The sequence below is a fragment of the Poecilia latipinna genome, unplaced genomic scaffold (assembly GCF_001443285.1).
Source record: "Poecilia latipinna isolate Pla-1442-1.1 unplaced genomic scaffold, P_latipinna-1.0 Scaffold2328, whole genome shotgun sequence".
Lineage (NCBI taxonomy): Eukaryota > Metazoa > Chordata > Actinopteri > Cyprinodontiformes > Poeciliidae > Poecilia > Poecilia latipinna.
This window is the reverse complement of record NW_015114944.1, coordinates 1986-23481: the sequence shown is the minus strand read 5'-3', so window position 1 is coordinate 23481 and position 21496 is coordinate 1986. Positions and strand designations below refer to the sequence as shown.

General features: G+C 36.5%; 2 protein-coding genes across 2 annotated transcripts in view; one reads left to right on the top strand and one right to left on the bottom strand.

Moving 5' to 3' along the window:
• Positions 1-327, bottom strand: part of LOC106937373 (early nodulin-75-like) — an 8060-nt gene extending 7733 nt beyond the window's left edge. The window contains exon 1 of the mRNA XM_015018832.1: positions 14-327. Coding sequence (XP_014874318.1) covers positions 14-327 — 314 coding nt within the window. The remainder of the gene's footprint in view (positions 1-13) is intronic.
• A 6803-nt stretch (positions 328-7130) lies between these two features.
• fam204a (family with sequence similarity 204 member A) lies at positions 7131-12330 on the top strand. The gene is made up of 5 exons (XM_015018831.1): positions 7131-7513; positions 7580-7661; positions 7735-7765; positions 9867-9969; positions 11851-12330. The coding sequence occupies exons 1-5, from the start codon at positions 7280-7282 to the stop codon at positions 11959-11961; spliced, it is 561 nt and encodes a 186-aa protein (XP_014874317.1). The 5' UTR covers positions 7131-7279; the 3' UTR covers positions 11962-12330.
• Positions 12331-21496: the final 9166 nt, after the last annotated feature.

Below are 21496 nucleotides of genomic sequence, written 5' to 3'. Positions count from 1 at the left end.
ACTCTGGTCGGACTCTGGGTGGACTCTGGTCGGACTCTGGTCGGACTCTGGTCGGACTCTGGGTGGACTCTGGTCGGACTCTGGTCGGACTCCGGGTGGACTCTGGGTGGACTCTGGGTGGACTCTGGTCGGACTCCGGTCGGACTCTGGTCGGACTCTGGTTGGACTCTGGTTGGACTCCGGTCGGACTCCGGTTGGACTCTGGACGGACTCCGTTTGGTCTCTGGTCGGACTCTGGGTGGACTCTGGTCGGACTCTGGTCGGACTCCGTTTGGACTCTGGTCGGACTCTGGTCGGACTCTGGGTGGAGATTAAATCTGGGCTCATCTGATTGGACCGTAGAAAGTTTCAAACTGGGATGATTTCATGCTCCAGTGAAAGGCGAGAGGCTACGATGGTTTGGAAAGGAAACAGACAACAGATCAAATTAAGTCAAATCAAGTCAAATCTTACCTTTGATGAGAAATATTTAAACTTAAATGTTTTGTTTTATGCAGCTTTGCCAAATACGACGAACTAACTGTAAATTAAGCTACATTTAGGCATAATGGATATTTATTTACACTTATTTAGACATTTATTGTTCTGAAAAGAGCTACAGTGATAAATATTGTATATAATATTTATGCTATAACAGCTTATATCACTGAGGTCAATATGTGAAATATTATCCCTGAAGCTCTGCTGCTGCTTCCCATTTCACATGTTTTTCATGTTAATTTGATGCATTCAAACACTAAAAGCAACATCTTAGCAAACAGATATTTTTAGTCTGATCAGTTTACTGAGATAAAAGATGAAATTTAAACTTCTGCTACCTGAACCACATTTTCAGGGTTTCTCCTGCAGGTGTGCGATTGGTATCGATCTGATTTATCACCGATACTGATACTGATAGCGATACTTTTACTATTTAAATTTGTTATATCAACAAACGTCTGACTCTCAGGAGTTTTTGTGAATTATTTTGTTCAAATCTAGAATTCGATTTGGATAAAGTTGATGTCTACAAAATACCTGAAAGTGCCGGGTTCCTTGTCTGCACTGCAAAAATATAAAATCTTACCAAGTAATTTTGGTCTAGTTTCTAAAATATCTTCATGCACTTCAAATTAGCCAAAACTAACTAATAAATAACTTTTCAGTGAAATACAGGAGCTTGTTTTAAGTCAATAACTGCTGTTCTAGTTTTTCACTGGTAGATTATTTCACTTAAAATGACATTTTTCCCTTAAGTGGAACTTGAACTATTTCATCATTATTAATTAATTATTTACTTAAAATAAGCTTCTATGTCTTGCTGAAAAGTTACTTGTATATTTAAGTGTAATAAGATATTTGGAGTATAAACCAAACCAGAAATGCTTTTGTGTTTTTGCAGTGTGCAGCTCGCAGCAGCTGAGCTCCGCCTGTGGGCTCAATAGATTTGACACTAGAGTGCTGATGAATCTCATCAGTTTAATGTGTTTATGCTTGCTAATCCTTAGAAGCTTATTGCTGTTCAATGGAGTGCTAAAAAGTTACCTAATTTCCCCCTGGTCGCCCTGCGCCCCCGCTCTCCCTCTCTCTGGTGTTGGATGTGGATCTTGTGGAAAACACGCAGGACACGCCGCGTCTCGCTGATTTGTGTTATAGGCCGCAGAATGGGCTTTGACGGGACCACAGTACGGGCTGATATTTCTGTTTTTCCACCTTAAATTCGCCCCATCACTGTCTGATCCCCCTCTTCCCCACTAAGTGCTTCAGTCTTATCTGCGGCGCCCCCACCTCGCCTGTCGCTCCCTCTACGAATGCCTATATGACAGCTAACACCCAGTATTAATTAAAATGTCATGCCTCCGAATCAATATTGTAAAACAGTTCAAACACGACTCGTCGCCACTGCTGTGATAAGTGCTTTTGGGTGACAGGTAAGTCCAGAGAAAGAGATGCAAGAGAATGGTGTGACGGATTTATCCAGAGAGAACATGTAACATTAAAATTTATGACCCACACACACACACACACACACACACACACCCACACCCCCCCACACACACACACACACACGCCCACACACACACACACACACACACACACACACACCTCCCGGTTCACCGTGTGTTCCTTCACTGCTCACAATTGAAAATTATCCACACTGTCATGAAGTGTGCTGCACTAAACTGACAGATCCACAAGTCAGCAGCAACAGGCCAGGAGGCTCGATGCAGAAAGTCTCTGCCGTCGGCCCGAGACGCGCGGAAACTGATTAATGCTCGTTTAGGAAGCAAACGCAGCGTTCATTACAAAACTACAGGCTTTTTTCTTCTACGAACACATGCGCACAACGCTGGAGGGGCAAAAACACGATTCTGGGGGCGTTGGGACGTCACAATGCAACACGTGTATAAACTTTGGAGCAACATCTACCCAATTCCAGAAAGAGTCTAACAAATAAGTGAGGTAGGAGAATCTGATCACTCCAACTGGAAAAATGTTCCCTGATTTCAAAACTTTGAAGTGCTGCTTGTAATTCCAGTTTCCAGTGTGGAAGCAAAGTGAAGATTATTCCTGGTTACCAAACTATGACGGTGTATTGTGCCCAGCGTAGACAGAAAAAAAAGGAGTAAATTTCTGCCAAATAAAATTTACAGACAACTTTTCTGAGCTAGAAAAGTTGAAAATGCAAGAGAAAACTCAAACATTTGGGGTTGAAAAATTTGAAAAGTCAAACATTTGTTTGACAAAATCCAGGAATCTTTAGATTAATTTGAGATTAATCTAAAGATTCGTCTCTAAGTTTTTTCTCAAAAGAAAAAACTTTTGAGAAAAAGTTAGTGGCGAGAAAAACCTTAGAAATTTATGAGTTTCAAAAGTCAAAAAATTGCTAGAAAGAAAAGATCAGAAATTTCTATATTAATTTTTAAACCCATTTTTAACTTTTCAAAATCAGCAATTACCAAGCTTTTTTCTACAAATTTACTGATGTTTCAAGTCCAGCCTTTAACTTCAGAAGTTTCCATGTTTTCTCCAGAAAAATTCTGAGTTTTTCTAGAAAATGTTTTAACTTTTCAAATTAAAAAATGTTAAACGTTTTTGTAGAAAATTTCTAAGTTTTTGACAAACTCTCAACTTTTGATGTCCAAAAATTTCTAGAAGATTTTTGAGATTAATCTAAAAAATTCTGAGCTTTTTGTAGAAAATTTTAAACTTTTCAAATTCTGAAGTTTTTGACTCTTGTAGAAATTTCCTGTATTTTTGTAGCATATTTTCAACTTTTAAAAGTTTCTATACATTTTTAGATACTTTCCTAGATATATATATATTTTTTAGATGCACATTTTTCATTTTTTTATTATCAAATTCACTCCTCTTTGTTTTTTTCCCCTGTCTGCAATGGTCTTATGTATACAAAATGACGATTTTGTAAAAATAATAACTTCTTAAAGTGGGATTTTCCTCCATTGTATAAAAGTGCTGAAGTTAAAGGCTGGACTTTTCTTAAGTTTTCACATGGAGATTATGTTGCTGCAATAAAGGATGAATTTATTTTAAGCTTTGCAGTTTTCTACAATATTCCAACTATTTCAGGCGACACAATCCTTTAATTTGAGACTTTGTGAGCTGTGCAGATTCCCACACTGAGAGACAATGTTCAGACGCTCACAACACGGACAGAATGTAACAAATTCTGTCAGAGTAAATATGGTTTAATAAATGAATTAGCTTCATAAATAATGGCTGTAATGACATTTTAGGGGACAATAAGCCAAAGCGTTGTCAGGAAATAGTTGATGTATGAGTTTCATGCCTCAGTGGTTCCTCAAAATGAATAGGCTCTGGAAGATAGCAGGGGCCTGCAACCAGCCCATTTCCTCGAATTATCTACTTGTTGTCAATTTGCACAGTGGAATTACACATGCAAATTGAACTGCCTGCACAAACACCACTTGGAGATGATAAAAACAAGTTAACAAAGGCTATAGAAGGAGGATTTATTTCACCGGCTAACCCGGGTCAAGCAATACATGTATTTTACGATTGTGTGTACCCAATTTTGGTGTAATTATATCAGCAAATTATTCTTTGTAATCTTATTATTTTTCCCCCCAACCTTCTCCTTACACACATAATTAACTCCCGGCAGAAAAACGGCGGCTTTTAATCTGATTCGGGTTTCGTTTTTGTTGCAGAAACTCAAAGGAAGGTGAGAGGTGAGCAGTTTAGCGACACCATTTGGTTTAACTACTTGGTTTAAGTGCAGACAAATCCACATAACCGAAGCCAACACATTAAAAAATATATATAAATATATAAAATCACCTCTTAGCATCATCCCTCATACTGGCGAGGAAATTAAGAGTCCCCAGACCTCCACGTTTGCTATTAGATATCTCATTTACTTTGTACACACAGCGCTAATCTCCACTAATGAATTCTGCCACACCAAGCCAGATCGAGATGACTTAAAATTATTACCACTTCCACAGATATGCCTTTCCTCATTTGAGGCTCAATTTGGCTGGCTCGCAAAAACAGTCTGTCACAGTAAGATACTAATAATTAGGGTTTTAAGATGATTAGTTTATCTCTGTGCTCTTACAGTCCTGCCTCTTATCCACCGTGGCCAAAAACTTAATAAGAGGCTCTAAGTTTTAAACAGCCAACTCCAAATTACCAAGAAATGACAGAAATAATGAACTGCAGCATATTGCCAGGGAGAGAGAGGAAGATGGATGGTGGGGAAGCCGAGACATTAATTCAACCTGTGAAATAGAACACAAAGCCTGTTAATCAATAAAAAAATGATTTAAACCTGGAAATCAAATTTCTTTAGCTTTAACGTTGACTTGGTGCTTTTCGTTTACCTTCAGTCTCTGATGCGTTGTCATAAATGTAATTAAAGTGGCGATAATGCAGAGTGAGTGATACCAGTTAATGGTGGCCTATTTCTGAGGATGAGATGTATTTTACATGTTCAGGATGACATAAGCTTTATCACTCAACTTTAATATGCGCAGCAGAAATAAACCGGATAAATCTCTAAGATCATAGGAAGGTCAAGGACTTTTACGTTATTTATTTATATTTAGGCAAAAACTCAAGTTGGTATTATGAGACTGAGTATCAGGGCTAAGAGAAAAAGATTATGAGAAAAAAGTCGTAATATTGGAAGAAAAACAAAAAAGTCATAATATTGAAAGAAAAACAAGAAAAAAGTTATAATATTGAAAGAAAAACAAGAGAAAAGTCTTAATATTGGAAGAAAAACAAAAAAGTCATAATATTGCAAGAAAAACACTGCTAGAATAAAGCCATTCTAGTCGTAAAGACCTAAGTCAAAATAATGAGAATAACATCTAAATAAAGATGAAATAAGTAAAAAAAAACTCAGAAGACTGCAAGGAAAAAGGAGTAATGACACAAGAATGAAGTCATATTAGCAGAATAAAGTTGTAATAATACAAGGAAAAGGCAAAGTCATACAAAAAAAATTCATAATATTAACAGAATTGTCTTAATACATGAAAAAACCCAATGACATGAGAATAAAGTCAGAATAATACGAGTCAAGAGTAATAAAGCACACAAAAATTGTGGTAAAATCTGGTAAAATTGTGACTTAATTCTTGTTATTTCAGGAAAAAAGGAGAAGAATTACTTATAAATATCCTGAAATAGATTTGTTTTTTGAAAAGTAAGCATATTATTATTCCCATAATCTCAACATTATGTCAAATAAGCAAAGACAAAACTCACCGATAACAATATTTATATTCAGATACTGTTACTGCTTGTCCATCAAAAACAGTTTTTAATAATATTTTTAGTATGTAGATGAGCTAGCTTTAGCATCAAGTCGGATTAAAAATAAAGCACTACTTTTTCAATTGACCTTTTTATATATGTCTGAAGTTATGGGTCTTTTACCCTTTATCCTGCATTTATATGACACACAAAATACAGGCTATAATTTATGTATATTACGGTCCCAGCATTAAGATGCAACCAAAAGGGGGCCTAACGTGAATGAACGTGAAAGAGCAATTTAAGGGTAGATGCCTGTGCCAGTGCCAGGGGCTATACAAGATTTGCATGCTAATCATTCTAATAATAATGTCATGCCCAGAGCACTTTAAGCAAATTGCGAACCACTGGTCATAGAAGGAAGCTTATCTGAGCCAGAACATGACACAAATATAGGTTAACATCTGAATGACTCCTGGTAATTCACAAACCTGTTAGTCGCCTGGCTCACCTCAATTAGAAGTGGCTTTCACTCAAGTTTATTCAAGTTTTTACAACTACTGCCTTAACTCTTAAAAAATGTTTTCAGATTTTTATTTGGAGGGTTCTTATGATATGGGACATTATTACTAAAGTACTACTTTTACTTCACTTACTAGAAAGAAAAAAATGTCAGTTTGGGAATTTTTATCCTCATAAAATTATGGTGTGCAACCTAAAAGAGTGCCACAATAAAGCTCAATATTTCAAAACTATGAGCTGCCAACTGTAGGATGGCTACCTGAGCAGATAGCCTGACTAATTACCAGCAAATATCCGCTTGGTGTTATTCTAAAAAGAACAGGAAAATGAAGAATAGTAATATTCCATGCAATAAGCACTTAAAAATCACAAGTCTATTTAGCAGCTTGCTAATCGTTATTATTAAATCACAATAAATAAAGAATATTGATGACATTACTACTACAACCATATTTTTGCAACAGTAGAAACAATACGTTTTATTTTTATATTATTATATAATGTAGAATTTGGATTAGAGCCAGCACCTGGTTGTTATGCATTTTTTACTGACAGGACATGAATGACTTTTCTAGAAGAAAAGATGACAGATAAAAAAAAAACGTTCAGATCAATCGATCTACCTATTTAGCTAGATAAGTTTCTAGCCAGTTATCCAGCTATCTATGTGCACTTTAGCATTATTTATAATAGAACAGCTGAAAAAATAGTAGGGTTTTAAAAGTGAAATTTATTCCACTTTTGTAAGTTAATTAATTATTTGAATATCAATAAAAATCTAAAAGTAGTCAAAAGGACTGAACCGAAACATCCAAATACATTTTCAGTTTCATCCTCGTTCAGTCATTGGTGCGTTTCGTCAACGTCATTCGCTATCAGCCAATGAGGGCGTTCACGGCAAAACGTCACAATGTTTACCCGGAAACGAGTGCCTGTGTTAAACTGTTATGTAGTTTCAGGATTTCCCGGAGTTTTTCACTGAGTAAAGCTGAATATTTTGTATATTTTGTGTTTAAATGAGTGACTCGATATGTATAGCGGACTGTTACCCAAAGATTTAACAGAAGACGATCTCAGTCCAGACGAGGAGGAGAAGGATGAACCAGAAAACGATGTTGTCGAGAATCTTTCTGCTGGAAATTTAAGCCATGTTGCTGAAAACACAGGCTTTCCGGATGATGGTGAATCCACACAGACTGGGAACGAAGTCGACGATGATTCCAGGACATGCAGCATGCCTGGAATATCCGAGGAGATGTGGCAGGTAGGTCTGAACTCCTGTTTTTATTGAAGCTGCTGTGAATTCACTTTATTTGTGTGTGTGCTGCAGAAATTTCAGGTGCTCCGGAAAAAGAAAGATGAAATTAAGACAACAAAAATCCACGAAAGAAGAAAAAGAAGACGCAAAAAAGGTAAATAAACTCCATGATATCCTCAGCAAATTTAAAAACGACTTTATTAATTACCTTATTTTGTAATTAACAGAAAGAAAATGCGAGGAACCTACAGAGGACAGGTAAAAATGTGCACCGTACCTGTTAAAGAATGTTATGTAGGCTGCAAATGAGTACTTTTTAATAAACTCTGCTTTAATTGTCAAACATAGAGTGGATATAGAATATTTTATGTCCTTTTTTGTTAAAATGTCAGAGTTTTGTGATATAAAATCATTAGATCTTGACAAAATATTTACTTCATTCTGAAGTTTGAACTGAAACAGTGAAGTTTGTAAGAGGGAAATACTTAATTGAAGCATCGTTAGCTTCAGTTTCATCGGTTAGCATCATAACATTTCTTTCACTTAACCTTCTCCAAATCTATCAGATTGTGAGTCTCTTCTCATCCTAAACCGTTTTGAGAATATCCCCACAGATATTCGAAGCAGATTTTGTTGACAGCGCTTGCTGGGCCGATCCAAAACGTCCATTTTTCTTTGAGGTCTTTCATTTGATCTGGATGTCTGAATCAGTTTTCTAGCAGACATATGAAAGGTCTGGGGCAAAACTTACTGATATTAACAGCTGTTTATGGTATCATTTTAACTAAAATCCCAGTTATATCTGCAACTACAGTGTGTCTTCAGTCAGCGGCTTCTTCAGGAAGACGGACTTCTACTGGAGACTCTTCCTGCCCACAACTAATCCTGTCCTAATAAGCAATGAATCAGTAATTTCCCTTCTGATGATTAATATTTCATCAGAAGGGATGAAATTTTCTTTACAGAGACTTTGTAATCCATTTTATTTATGGTTTCAGTTGTGTGTATTCTTTAATTCCTTTTTTAATTATTGTTTTGGTTGTTGTTTTATTTTGCTTATTTAAAATGTCGTCCAGTTTAAGTGTTAAATGTTTTCTACAAAATTAAAGTTCATTAGTTTTCCAGACAGTGAACTTATGTTGTTATGTCATTATATTAGTTGAACATGATTTGTAAATAATAAATAAATAATAGTTACTGGGACAATTTATCGTCCAGTAAAATTTGTTACAGGCCCGCCCACAACGATCAGCATCTACAACAACGTTTTGAAGAAACTTTGATAATATGAGTTGGAACAACATTTAATTTCTTTTTGGTATGAATAAAGTATCTTTTTAAATTGAATTGATTTGAACAAAAGTAATCCCACAGCCCAATCCTTCCACCACCAACATCCCCTGTAAGTTTGGTATTGTTTCAGTGATACTTGTCATTATGCTAATCTCTGGGATCTGCCAGTCCATTTAGAGAGACAATAAGATGGTATCAAAAACAGATCCTTGAGGGACTCCACATGTAATCTTTCTTCGCTCAAATTTATATTTAGCAAAGTTTTAAAGTATTCCTTTACCACCCTGCTGAATCTAAATAAATCCTGAGTATTATCTTGTTTTGTCTTTGGCTAATGTAATAATTATCTAAATGTCTTGAATGTTATGAAAATGCTGGAAAAAGTGAGTCTGGAAAAGTATGAAATTGGCCTGGAACACATGGCTAAAAAATGTATCATGATATAAGAGTTTCATATCAGTCGATATTGATGATTACTGATTAGTTTTATGTTTTAAACATCTGAAATACGTCCAAACTGGAGACGTGACCTGTCCTGTTTTATCCAGTTTTCACTCCAAAGCGTCGTTTTTCATTTTTAAGCAGTTTTGAGACACAGTGGGGAAACCTGAAACTGCTGCTGTGGTAGTTACTCAACAGGTTGTTGCTAGGTAACCAAAGAGTGAGTGAGTTGCTAGGTAACCAAAGAGTGAGTGAGTGAGTTACGTTATTCCTACCACTTTGAGGTTCAGCGGTTCTGTTAATATTCTATATATTGAATATATTATCTACCATATATTGATTTTTGATGTCAGGCCTTAGTATGACATTTTGTATTTATAAAATCTAGCTTGTGATATATTTCTGTGTCCTTGTTGGTAATTCATTTGAGACGCCAGAAGCGCCAAATATGTTTTGTTTTCTGGATCAAATAATGTCCTAGTAATTCCTTCATGACAAAATGCTGTTCTCATTCACTGCAGCCAAACCAGGAAGGTTTATTTTAAATGATCCAACCTGCAGTTTGCCCTGCTGTGCTGTTTGTCCACATATACTTAAAGCTAACTGGATGTTTTGTTGTTGTCAGGCAGCGACAGGACGGCCGGGAGAAGCACTGGAAGGAGCTGAAGCAGTATTTCGGTGTGAACGATCGATTTCAACCCCCTGCCTGCTCCAAGCCGCCTCCGAAGGTAACGAAGCCTCCCAACCTGTCCTCTGAGCTTTAATTCTGTCTCTATAGCTGCTGTTAGTAACACCTTTACATCCTTTGTGTCTCTGTGCCGCTGTGTCTTCTGATTGTCTCGTGCGATTTGACGTGTGGATCCTTTGTAATGACTCAACCTGACACAGAGAAGAATATTAGGGATTATGTTCTGTGACGTTATGTGATAAGATTAGCCTTTCTGTTGCGCTTCAGATGAAAGTGTGATTTTTTTTTTCTCTAGAGAAGAAGAAGTCTGAATGTTAGCAGACAAAAGGAGTAGCTGTAACTGAAAATAATTTATCCAACTGTGGTTACTTCATCTTTCTAATATTGCAACTTTATTCTGGTAATATTGTGAGTTTATTCACATATCATTACAACTTTTCTCTCATATTATTACGACTTTACTCTCAAGTTATGACTTTTTATTGTACGACTTTACTCTCTTTACATTTTTATTCTTTGAAGATAAGTTTATTCTGGTGTCGTTACATAACTTTTTTGTCATAATGCAATTTGATTCTCAAAATATTCTGTCTTTTTGTCGCATGATTTTATTCTGGTATTTTTATGACTTTATTCTCACATTATTTTGACCTTTTTCCTCGTATTATTACGACTTCCCATATTATTTTGACTTACTTTATTCTTGTAACATTTCTACACTTTGTGTTGTGTATTAACCAGGTCAAAGTGTTGCCTCGTTGTAACATGGGAGTTGATTCAGGACTTAGAAAATCGGAAAAGTTAACTCACTCTTTGGTTGCCTAGCAACAACCTGCTGGGTAAGAAGCAGTTTCAAATCCCACCCCCCCCAAACTTTGGTTGCCTAGCAACAGCTTGTTGAGTAACTGGCACAGCAGCAGTTTAATGTTTCACTTCTGTCTCATGACTGCTTTAAAATAAATGGCAACGTGAGAGAAAATTAAAGAGGAAAGGTCACATAAATAATTTGGAAGTATTTAAAACAATAAAAATAGTTAATAATCATTGATAACGACTGATGTGAAACACTAATATCGAGAAACGTTTTTCAGCCCTAGTCTCTCATATAAATATCAGTCGATCACGATCAACCAGGATGAAGGAAATATCAAACAGTTTAACGGTTTACCTCTAATATTTTGCCAGGCTCTGTAGAAATGTCACGATTCATCCAATAGCTAATCTCATTTTCAGCACTTAGCTCTAATAATACAAGAATAAAGACATAATAATACAGTCATAAAAATACAAGAATAGTCATAATATGAGAAAAATTTGAAATGACACAAGACTACTCTTGATGATAATACGAGAGTAACATTGTAATATTATGAGGAAAAATCTGTAAAAACACAAGAAAGCTGTAAACATATGAGAATAAAATTGAGTAGCTTGAGCTAAATCTGGCACAAAGCATCTTTTATTAATGTTTTTTGTACATTGTCCTCGTTTTAACTATTTTTACTGCAAAGTGAAATAGTAGTTAGTAGTAAATAAAATATTACTACTAACTGGTTTTGAGCGACTTTAATGTGGAAATATTAATATTTACGACTGCGTTCTGGCGTATTTCATTTACTTTGATGAAGATTTGGGCTCCTGGGGCCTGTCAGCGGCTCTGTGATGGAAATATGTAATTAAAGAATCACATTTATGATTGGTAATCTCTGTAGCATTTCCAAGATTTCCTCACTAATATCCAATCAAAGAGGTTTTCATTTGTGAGGCGAAATCTACATATTTGTAGTAATGGCGATCATATTAAAAATACAGCCTTGGGGGAAATTTTCAAGTTACTTTGATTTTTTCTTCTTCTTCTCTCGCTCTCTTTCTGCTCGTATTTCAAATAAAAAAGAAAAAAAATCTGAATTTTTATCCGCAGTCCGGCCTGGAAAAGAGCATGGAGGAGGCCGTCGCTGAAGGGGACATTGCAAAGGCGGAGGAGATGAGCGACAGACTCGCCAGTCGAGAGGTACGTTCAGCAGATAGATAAGCCATCTTTGGGCTGCGCCCGCTGTGACAAATCAAGCTAATGGATCCGTGGCCATTTTCTGCTGCAAAGACAGAGAGGAACAAAAACACACGCAGACATCCGCCGCTCAGTCCCGCAGCCCTTTTCCTATTGAGTTAATGGAAAGCCCTCCCCTTAGTTTTGAAGTGCTGCAGTGTCTAAAGGACTTTTGGCTCTGCTTTTTAATGAACGGCTGCATTGCTTTCAAGCCAACTGTTAAATCATTCTGCAGGTAAGAGTTTCATACCTTTGAAGTGTGCGTGTCCCTAAATGCACTGCCTGAAGTTTTACTGGGGCTGGCGTCGGAGATCGAGTGGCTTGGAAGTAATTTAGCATAAAATGTAACGCACACACACACACACACACACACACACACCCCCCCACACACACACACACACACACACACACACACACACACACACACACATGCATATAATTTTGGTTTAAAAGACAAAGCCATACAGTGCTGAGCTGCAACAAACTTCAACTTCTTTGTTTTATGTTTTGTGTTGCTTGCAGCATCACATGAGCTTCAGTCAATAAAAAAACTAAATGTTGGCTCTGGTTTTATTGTTGAGCCAGAATTTCAGCTAAATCATTTTAATAATAACCAAAATTTTGCCTTCATGAAAATGTAAGAATATACTTCATATTTTCACCCTGTTTACTGCAAAAACACAAAATATTACCAAGTAATTTTGGTCTAGTTTCTAGAGAAAATATCTTAGCACACTTGAAATAAGGCAAACTAACTTAAAAGAAACTTCTTAGCAAGATATAGGAGCTTGTTTTAAGTAAAAATGTTCTTAATATTGATTAAAAGGTTCTTGATAAATTAACTTATAAGATGGGAAAATGTCTTGTTACAAGTAAAATAATCTGCCAATGGAACTGGCACTTTTTCATCAATATTAAGAGATTATTTGCTTAAAACAAGCCTCTAAATATTGTTGAAAAGTTACTGCAAGTTTGCACTAGAAATTGGGCCAAAATACTTGGTAAGATTTAGTGTTTTTTCAGTGTTTTTTCACTTTAAAGTTTATTGAATTTAGACGTAAACTTTACTTAAACAACTAAGTAGGCAAACATCTTGGAAAAAGCTTCTTTTTTTGTCTTGGTGATCATTGAGATGTTTTGTGGGAAACGTGAAAAGACTGACCTAAATTTGCTCAGCAGATGTTTTCCCCAATATATCTTTCTTTTTGTTGAATCGTGACCTCCGACCCAGACCGAGGTTTGTAGGTGGACCAGAGTTTGATTAGCATTCACACCTCCCGTCAAAAAGTGGACTTTCCAGTCAAACTGATTAAAGCTGACTAAGCATGGCTGGTGGGAAAGAACCTTCAGTTTTGTTTCTGTAGATCAGGATTTGATGTTTTTGGAGATCTCTTAGCCTACTTCGTGTTGTCAGGCTGGTAATATGCTGGGGCTGTTTTACTGTTTCAGGACCTGGAAGACTTTCAGTAATTATCTGCAACTCCATTTCTTGGTCTACATTCGGTTAATGTTGAAAAAACTATTTTAAACTGTGGTGTAAATTAAAATCACTCATGAATAAGCTTGTTCATGCGATACGTCATTACATCAACGGATGTTAACGGTTACACGACAAGCCAGTTTTACCTGGAAACGTCTGCATGTGGGGCGTTTTGGGGACGTTGTAGTTTTTCAGAGGAGCCATGGTTTCAACGCGTTAAAGCGACAAACGGCTTTTAATGAACGGTGATGCTGTGAGAGATCTGCTGGAGCCAGAAAAACAACAAACCATCGTCTCCCACCTACTTCCTGTTGTCGTCTTTGTCGTTCCTGCCAGTAGTAACATCCAGTTGTTGATCATGTGACTCATGTGAGGTGATAAAAAATGTTTCCAATGTACTTTAGTGAAAGACATCTATTTTAATAAAAAAAAAAAAAACCCCGGGCCAAAAAGTTTTTATTGAAAACTTGAGTTTTTTCTAAATTGCCATGTTTCCATTAAGCAAATTCATTTTTGTAATTTCAATTTGCGTAATTTTATGGCTAAAGGAAACACATTCATCTCTGATTTCTGCCCCAACGTTTACTCCAGTCGTGTTAGAGTCGGGCAGCGTAAAGACCAAATAAAGCTTTGAAGAGGCCTAGTCAAAACCTGGACTTAAATCTGAGTAAGATTCATGCTTGAAAACAAACCTGTGTGGCAAGTTATCTTCATCAGATATTAAAATTCATTTAATGATCTCAAACATTAACATGTGACCAAAGAAAGAAAAGCAAAAAGCAGGGAAGCATTTTAGATATTTTGGATCCCAGGGGTGTACTTTCTTTTTCCTGAACCGGACTCAGAGCATTAAGCAGCAGCTCTTCCATCGTTTGGACCGGTGTTACCAACTCGCTCCAGGTTTAATGGGCATCGCTCCGTTTTTAACCAGCAGCAGATTGCTGCAGTTTAAAGGAAAGCTCTGCTGAGTGGCACCTGCGCTCTTCCCTCCTGAAAGCCTCTTACTTCGCTGCCGGGTCGGTTTTAGCCTGAGCCGAGGTTCTCCGCTCCCCGGCGCCCGGCGCCAGAACCGTGATGGGGCCTGACAGCAGTTTGGCAGCAGACACCCTTTGCTGAGCACTGATAACTTCATTTCAGGGGAAATTGACCGTATTGGAGTCACCAAAACCAAAAGTGATGCAAAGTTTTGCATGTTTACTTTTACAGTCAGTAGTTATGAAAATGTTTATTACAGGAATATACAAAGGCCAAAAAACCAACATAAATCAAGCAAATGAAGTACAACGATTTAAATTTTTATAAATAGATAATTATTGCAGATCCAAAAGTTGAAGGCGATTTTTACAGCAGTATCTTAGGGCTGTTGGAGACAAAATAAATAAAAGCTGTAAATTTCTAGCGGAAATTTAAAGATTAATTTCAGAAATTTTTCTAAGAAATTTTCAAATATTTGACTTATAGAATTCTTTTAAAAGTTAAACATTTTAACTTTTGAAACTCAAAATTTCTAAAGTTATTTTCTAGAAAATTTCTGAAATTACTCAACATTATTGTTTCTTCTCACAAAGTTTTGACTTTTCAACTCAAAAATGTTCAGCTTCTTTCTGGAAAATTTCTGAGATTAATCTCAAAGTTTCTGACTTTTGGAGCTCTAAAATTTCCAAGTTTTTTTTTCAAGAAAATGTCTTAGATTAATCTCAAATTTTCAGAGTTTCGTTCACAAATTTTTCAGAAATTTCAAAGTTAATATCTAGAAATCTTATGAAATTAGTCCCAAAATTTTAGATTTTCAAATTTCTGACATTCAGAAATGTTCTTGCTTTATGCAGAAAATTTCCTAGATTAATCTCAAAATTAGATTATGCATGTTTGCTGTTTTTAAAGAAAAGCGTCAAATTTCCAGTTCCTTTTGGGCTTGATTGAACAAATTTATTTTCAGTAATACATTTTGAAGTTAATCAACTTCAGTAAAGTAAAAGTCTTTACATTTTCAATTATAAGGAAATTTTAGAGGTAATAATTTTGCCCTTCTTAAAAATGTTAATCCGTGTCATGGGATTACATTCGTATCATTTTTGAATTGCAGTTCAGGGCCTCACAAAAGCAGTGGAAGGGCTACAAATGGCCCTTGCGCCACATCTTGGACACCCCTGGTTTATAAAGGTCACTGGATAGATGATCTCGACTTCAGGTTCAAACTGAGGGCTTCTTATAACGCGCAGAGGCTCAGATGACGTTTAATTTACAACATTATTCTGTCAGGTTTTTTACTCTGAGAACAAGAAATGGTTTTCTTTAAAATAAAAAAATGTAAAATCTTTCCGACAGCTGTGAAGAAGTAAAGAGGCCCGTTTGTCCCTTTCAGGCATCGCTTTGTAAGGGAAACGCTGGGCGACAATGTTCCAGCGTATTTACATCCTCAATCTAACGGATTCGCTCTTATCTCCTCAAAGCAAAGGGAGAGCCGCCTGTCAGAATCTCACATTTACAGAAAGGAAACTGTTTGTTTCTGTTGTTTAGAGCTCCAGCAAATCGAATAATCACTTCCATTTGCTCCACTTTTCTGTTTTTCTATCCTAGCATGAAAATGATTTGATTGGGAGAAAATAGAACCTGTTGTGAATGCTCCAAACTAATTCTGAGATATGTGCGTCTCCGGCCGTCTTTGATGCGTCATTATTGGGATTCGAGGTGTTTTTTTATTGTCGTTTCAGCTTTTAAAGCTTCTTTGTTTTTGGATTAATTCCTGCGTGTTAAAAGTGAAAGTATTAACAGCTCCAAAGATGCAACAACCTCCATTTTTAAGGTAAATAAATAATAACAAAAACATTTTAAACAAAGCTTTAGCTAAGCTATTTATGGCGTTTCAATCTGGAAATCAGGTTTTTCTTTTTCTACTTACTGGTTTCAGAGAAATGCAGCTTTTTCCATTCTAAGCAAAACTTTGTACTTTATTAATCAGTTTTAGTCATTTTTGCTGAACTTTTTCAGGTATGACACTTTTTCAGGTATAAAACGGAGACGTTTAATATCGACTACAAGTCAGTTTTACTGACTGTTTGAAGGAATGCAATCTTCAACTGGTTAAGACTATAGTTTTATTATTAACAAGAGTTAAATATACAGCATTAACACAAATATTACCTCCTACTAAAGGGCATTTATTGTTTAGAAAACGTTCGATTTATGGTGACAATAAATTTTAGTTAATATAATCTGAAAACCCTCAAAATGTATCTGTCAGATATGTGCATTTTGCTAATTTCTCACCTTTTATTCAGCAAAGAACATCCATAAATATAAATAAAAATAAACTCAGTTGCTATGATAGGTGTCTTAAATAAGTCTGTTTGTCACCATTTGTCATTACATTGGTCCCCCAAATGTTCGTGGTTCGGTATTCACAGATTTTTCTGAAAATTAAGATGCAGTGCTACTGGATATGTGATTGGTTGGTGTTGGCAAACCAGCCAATCCAGCAGCTGCATTCCATTTTGCTTGTTGCTGATTGGCTGAATCCCTAAGAGCAGAGATAAGGAAGGCTGTAGCTGTTAGCTTCTGCGTTAGCGCCAAGACAGTTTTTACATGTTTGACCAAAATAATCAAACTATCGTTTTCGTCACTTTCATATTGTAAATACACAAAATGTTACCAAGTATTTTTTATCCATTTCCTAGTAAAAATATCTTAGTAAAGTTAAAATAAGACAAAACTAACTAATAAGTAACTTTTAAGCAAGATACATAGGAGCTTGATTTAAGTGAATAATTCCTTAATATTGAAGAAAAAGTTCTGGTTCCAGTTGGAAATTATTTCACTTCTAATTTGGAAAAAATGTTTTGTTTTAAGAGGAACAATCTGCCAATAAAACAATAACTTTTTTATCAATGTTAAAGAATTTTTCACTTAAAACAAGCTCCTACATATAGTTACTTATAAGTTACTTTGTTTTATTTCAAGTGGACCAAGAAGTTCAAACTGGACTTCTAGGTCCAGTTTGGTCCTAGAAACTGGACCAAATATACTTGGTAGGATTTTATGCTGTTTTTCTCCTGATTGACTTACTAAACAAATTAAAGTTGTTTTACATGTTTCCCGAAGCTGATGAAGCCATTTAATGTGCTGTACTGGTGCAGAGTTACCAAATAACTTTCTAATTAAGTAAATGTATGTCTGTGTTTAAGAAAGAGGTTTTAAATCAATTCAGCTGTGTTTTTATTGCATCAGATGATGTTAAACTTCGGATATCGGTATCAGAAGTGAAAAAAGTGGATCGGTGCGTCTCTAGTTGTAAAAGTTCAAAAGGTCTGAATACGTTTGATATGCAACAACATCCCCAAAAACCCAGTTTGGCCTTTTTACTGGGTTCTGAATGGGCCGTTTTCAGCCAGATTAACCTGATTAGCCAAACTGTTTGAAAATTGCTCCCTTCCTAATAGGCTGCACAATAATTAGCCGTATGAATATGCATGAGCGGGAGCGGTTTCTGCGGCTGGTTATGGAGCGTCCCTCATTATGTCTGAGCTCATGTTTCAATAGGCGGCTGAAAGGAAAAGCCCCGCTGTCCTTGAAATCTACCCTTTGGAAAGCCTCGCCTAAACGCCGCCGAACAAAGGTGCTGCTGCGTTTTGTCAGAGGAGACATGGTGGCTTAGTTAAAACAAAGAGCTGAACTAAGAGGGTTTCATGATATTTATGTTATTTAACACCTTTTTTTTCTCACCACCTTCTGTTTGTAATAAAAAAAAATAATTAATGAGCGCAGCTTTTGTGGGAAGTGTTTTTTATCAGATTGAGCGTCTCCGCCCCGCGTCAGCGTGCTTCCTCCAGGCTACGGCGCAGAGTTTAGGCTAACTCTCCTTTTATTTATCACTGAATGAACTTATATTGTATCTCAGTATGACTCACATTAAATGTTCGCCTATTAATTTTGAAATGGATTTTTGAAACGGGTGCTAAGCTTTTATCAAATGCCTGGGAATCTCATTTGGATTATTGTATTTCATTAATTACTTGATAGACAAAGCATACTTTTCAATGTAGATTTGTGTGCTGTTTAATTAATTAGCATGTTTTCTCTTTTAATTAAAGCATTTTTTTAAATTAGAGCCCACAGCAAAACACATATATAATTTGTTTGTAATTAGGCCTTAATTGGTGGTAGTGGAAGCTTAGCACCCTCGGTTTCTTTTTTTATGATTGCCATTTTATTGCCAGTCACTCATTAATTAAACTGTTTTTTTTTCTAATTAGCTTATAAAACTGTTGATGGCATATTATTCTAAGTGTGAGTTCAAAGCTTGCTAATAAGCCTCCCTCCTCAGAAGGGGGAGATAATGAAACGGCACAAAGCAGGGAAACTTTTGGAGATTTTTTGTTGTCTATTCCCTGAAGATGACATGACAAGGAATCAGATTAACAGAAAGGAAGTGGAGTTACGCTCTCAGTCCCAGAGTGGCTCCTTTTTCTTTTTTTTTGTCGTGTAATTCTGTTTGTTAAAGTGAAGGCAAGATTACAAAAGCCTCCCCCAAAGAGGAATGATAAAGTTTGGTGGGAATACAGCAACACAGAGGTGACTGATTCTGTGATTTTTAGCTGCAAGTATGAAATTATCTTTAAGTTTTCAGGAGAATCTGTTTCTGTTTATCTACTGCTGCAGAAACTAGTTAGTTCAAATCAATAGCAAGTTATTATTGTTGAATTTTACCTGCCGATGAATTGTCCCAGAAGTTACTGTGAAAAACGATAGTATTGCTAATTTGAGACCAATAATCCAATGGTAATAATGTAAGAACACATTTAAATTTAAATGAGCATTTAACTCTGGAACTGGAAAACATTTTAAATATCCAAAATAAACAAACAAAACAACAAATAAAATAAATTATGACGTCTCTGTAAACAAAATTGGCCTTCAGAAAAAGGTATAGGTGAGACCAAACAAACTGAAAACTTTTATCATCCAGTTTTTGGTAGAAAGAGAGAAAAGAGAAAAACAATAAATTATACAAATTGAAATGATTGATATTGTTTTTTATCATTCAATTGATTGATTTATTGCCTAATGTAACAGGTTAATAGGTGATTGTTTCTATTTTATGTATTTTTTGTTGTATACTTCACCAAGAATAATAAAATTATCTGCATGACAAAAATAAAATAATAATGACGATTCTGTAAAGTGTTAGCATTAATGCGCTAACAAACGCACTAGCCCAGCGCTAGCGGCAGAAATGACTTGTGGTGTTTTGCCAAAGGAAAACAGTCCTTCACCTGGTAAAAATCTGACGCCACTTTATTTTTGTTCTCATTTCATGAAAAAGGACGTTGCACTCAGTGGTTTTGGTGCAGCGCCCCTACAGGCCAGGAGGGGAACAGGCCTTTCAGAGGGTTTGTGTGAAAGTGAACCGCAGCAGCTGAAAACGTAACAAATGTTGCAGCTTTAGTCCCCCAATCTCTGCTGGACTATCAGGTGTGAAAACGATTCCAACATCCCAACCTTACTCTGCAACCCGATCTGGGTGGTATCGATTGACCTCTTGGCCTTTTGACCCCCATCGTTGTTCCTGAAACACTGAAACTTTTCAGCTAAAGACACTTTTTTCTTCTTCTCCTTCTTCCCTCCATTCATCCTCACTCCAAAGAAATCACCCTGAAATAGCACCAGGCTGCCTAATCTGATATTCATTCCTCTCTTATATAGCCCTGCTTTCCCAAAGTTGACTAAGGCCACATTATTTAGGCATTAAGGTGGTGTGATAAAGGAATTAGGCTGGTCATTAATCGTTTACACGTCAAATGCAGCGGAGCAGCTCGGGGAGGTGATTTAGCGAGGCAAAGCCATATAGCCTCTGCTAATCCACCTCTCACACGTTTTAATTGGAAGAGGCTTCCTGGATAGGAAATTTATGAATGGGTTTAAGGCCATTTCTTCCTTAAAGCCATCATTTATTTCATATTGTTAATAGGAGCTTTAACACTTCATCCACACGGAGACGCATTTTTTCCTGCGGTTCAGCCATTGTCTTTGTGCATTTTTAATTGGCGCATAATGACGCAATAAAGTGTTAGACTCTGTCTCTTCTACATTTAAGCAGCGTCATTTCTTTGTGGCTCCATGTTTGAGTCCTCACTTGGATCTCCATGGCGACCCGAACAGAAAACAGTGTTGACTTAACCCTCCTAGTGGCCTTAAGCTGCCGCTGCAGCGCCGCCATTGTGCATTGTTTTTTTTTTCTTCAAATCTTCTAAAGGTCAGATAATTAATCCTCTGAATAAACCTTTTTTTTAAGGAGAGGCCACACAGGAGAGAAAGAGAAACGGCCGTGATGGACAATTAATTGTATGTTAATATGTGATGGAGTGGGAAGAATTGCCGTTTAGGAGCCACGTAAACAAAGAGCGCAGGAGGTTTCCTGTCTCTTCCTGCTTTGTACTTCCAGTGTGATTTCTCACCAGCCTCTGATGTGAAAGGATTTGGCACTAAGATGCACGCAGGAGGAGGAGGAGGAAGAGGGGGGAGGATAAAAAAAGGAAAAAAAATCCTGAAAAGTGGATCAAAAAAGTAAATGAAAAATAATGTCATATTACTGAAAATATGAGAGGCTAATTTGTGCCGACTTTTTGCTAATTTCGTTCTCGGCGCAGAAAGAGGAGCCGTCACCTGCTCGGCGCCGCGGCGCTGACAGTGCCAGTGATCCATGAAATAAGCTGCCGCTGGCTTTGTTCAGATAAGAATGAACAAATCTGCACAATGTACTGCTCTCCGAATCTCATTTTCATACTTGCATGCAGGCTAAAAGAAATAAGCTGTTTGCAGGCTTGATTAATCAGACATTTGAGGGCTTTTTTTTGTCTCTTTGATCTGCTCTGTCTCCTAGGTAACTTGGTTGACATTAATGTTGAGCCGCAGTAAAGACAATCAGGCAGTGTAGACTAAAACTGATAAAATTAAAGACCTTTAATGCTTTAAATATAGCAGAGGGTATGCTGGGAATTTCAAGGGAAGTGGGGGGTTTAGCTTTGCTGCAGGAATGTAGCA

Coding starts and splice junctions, on each gene's coding strand:
- fam204a (XM_015018831.1), top strand. CDS start 7,280: ATGTATAGCGGACTGTTACCCAAAGATTTAACAGAAGACGATCTCAGT. Junction 7,514..7,579: donor TATCCGAGGAGATGTGGCAG/GTAGGTCTGAAC, acceptor TGTGTGCTGCAG/AAATTTCAGGTGCTCCGGAA. Junction 7,662..7,734: donor AAAAAGAAGACGCAAAAAAG/GTAAATAAACTC, acceptor TGTAATTAACAG/AAAGAAAATGCGAGGAACCT.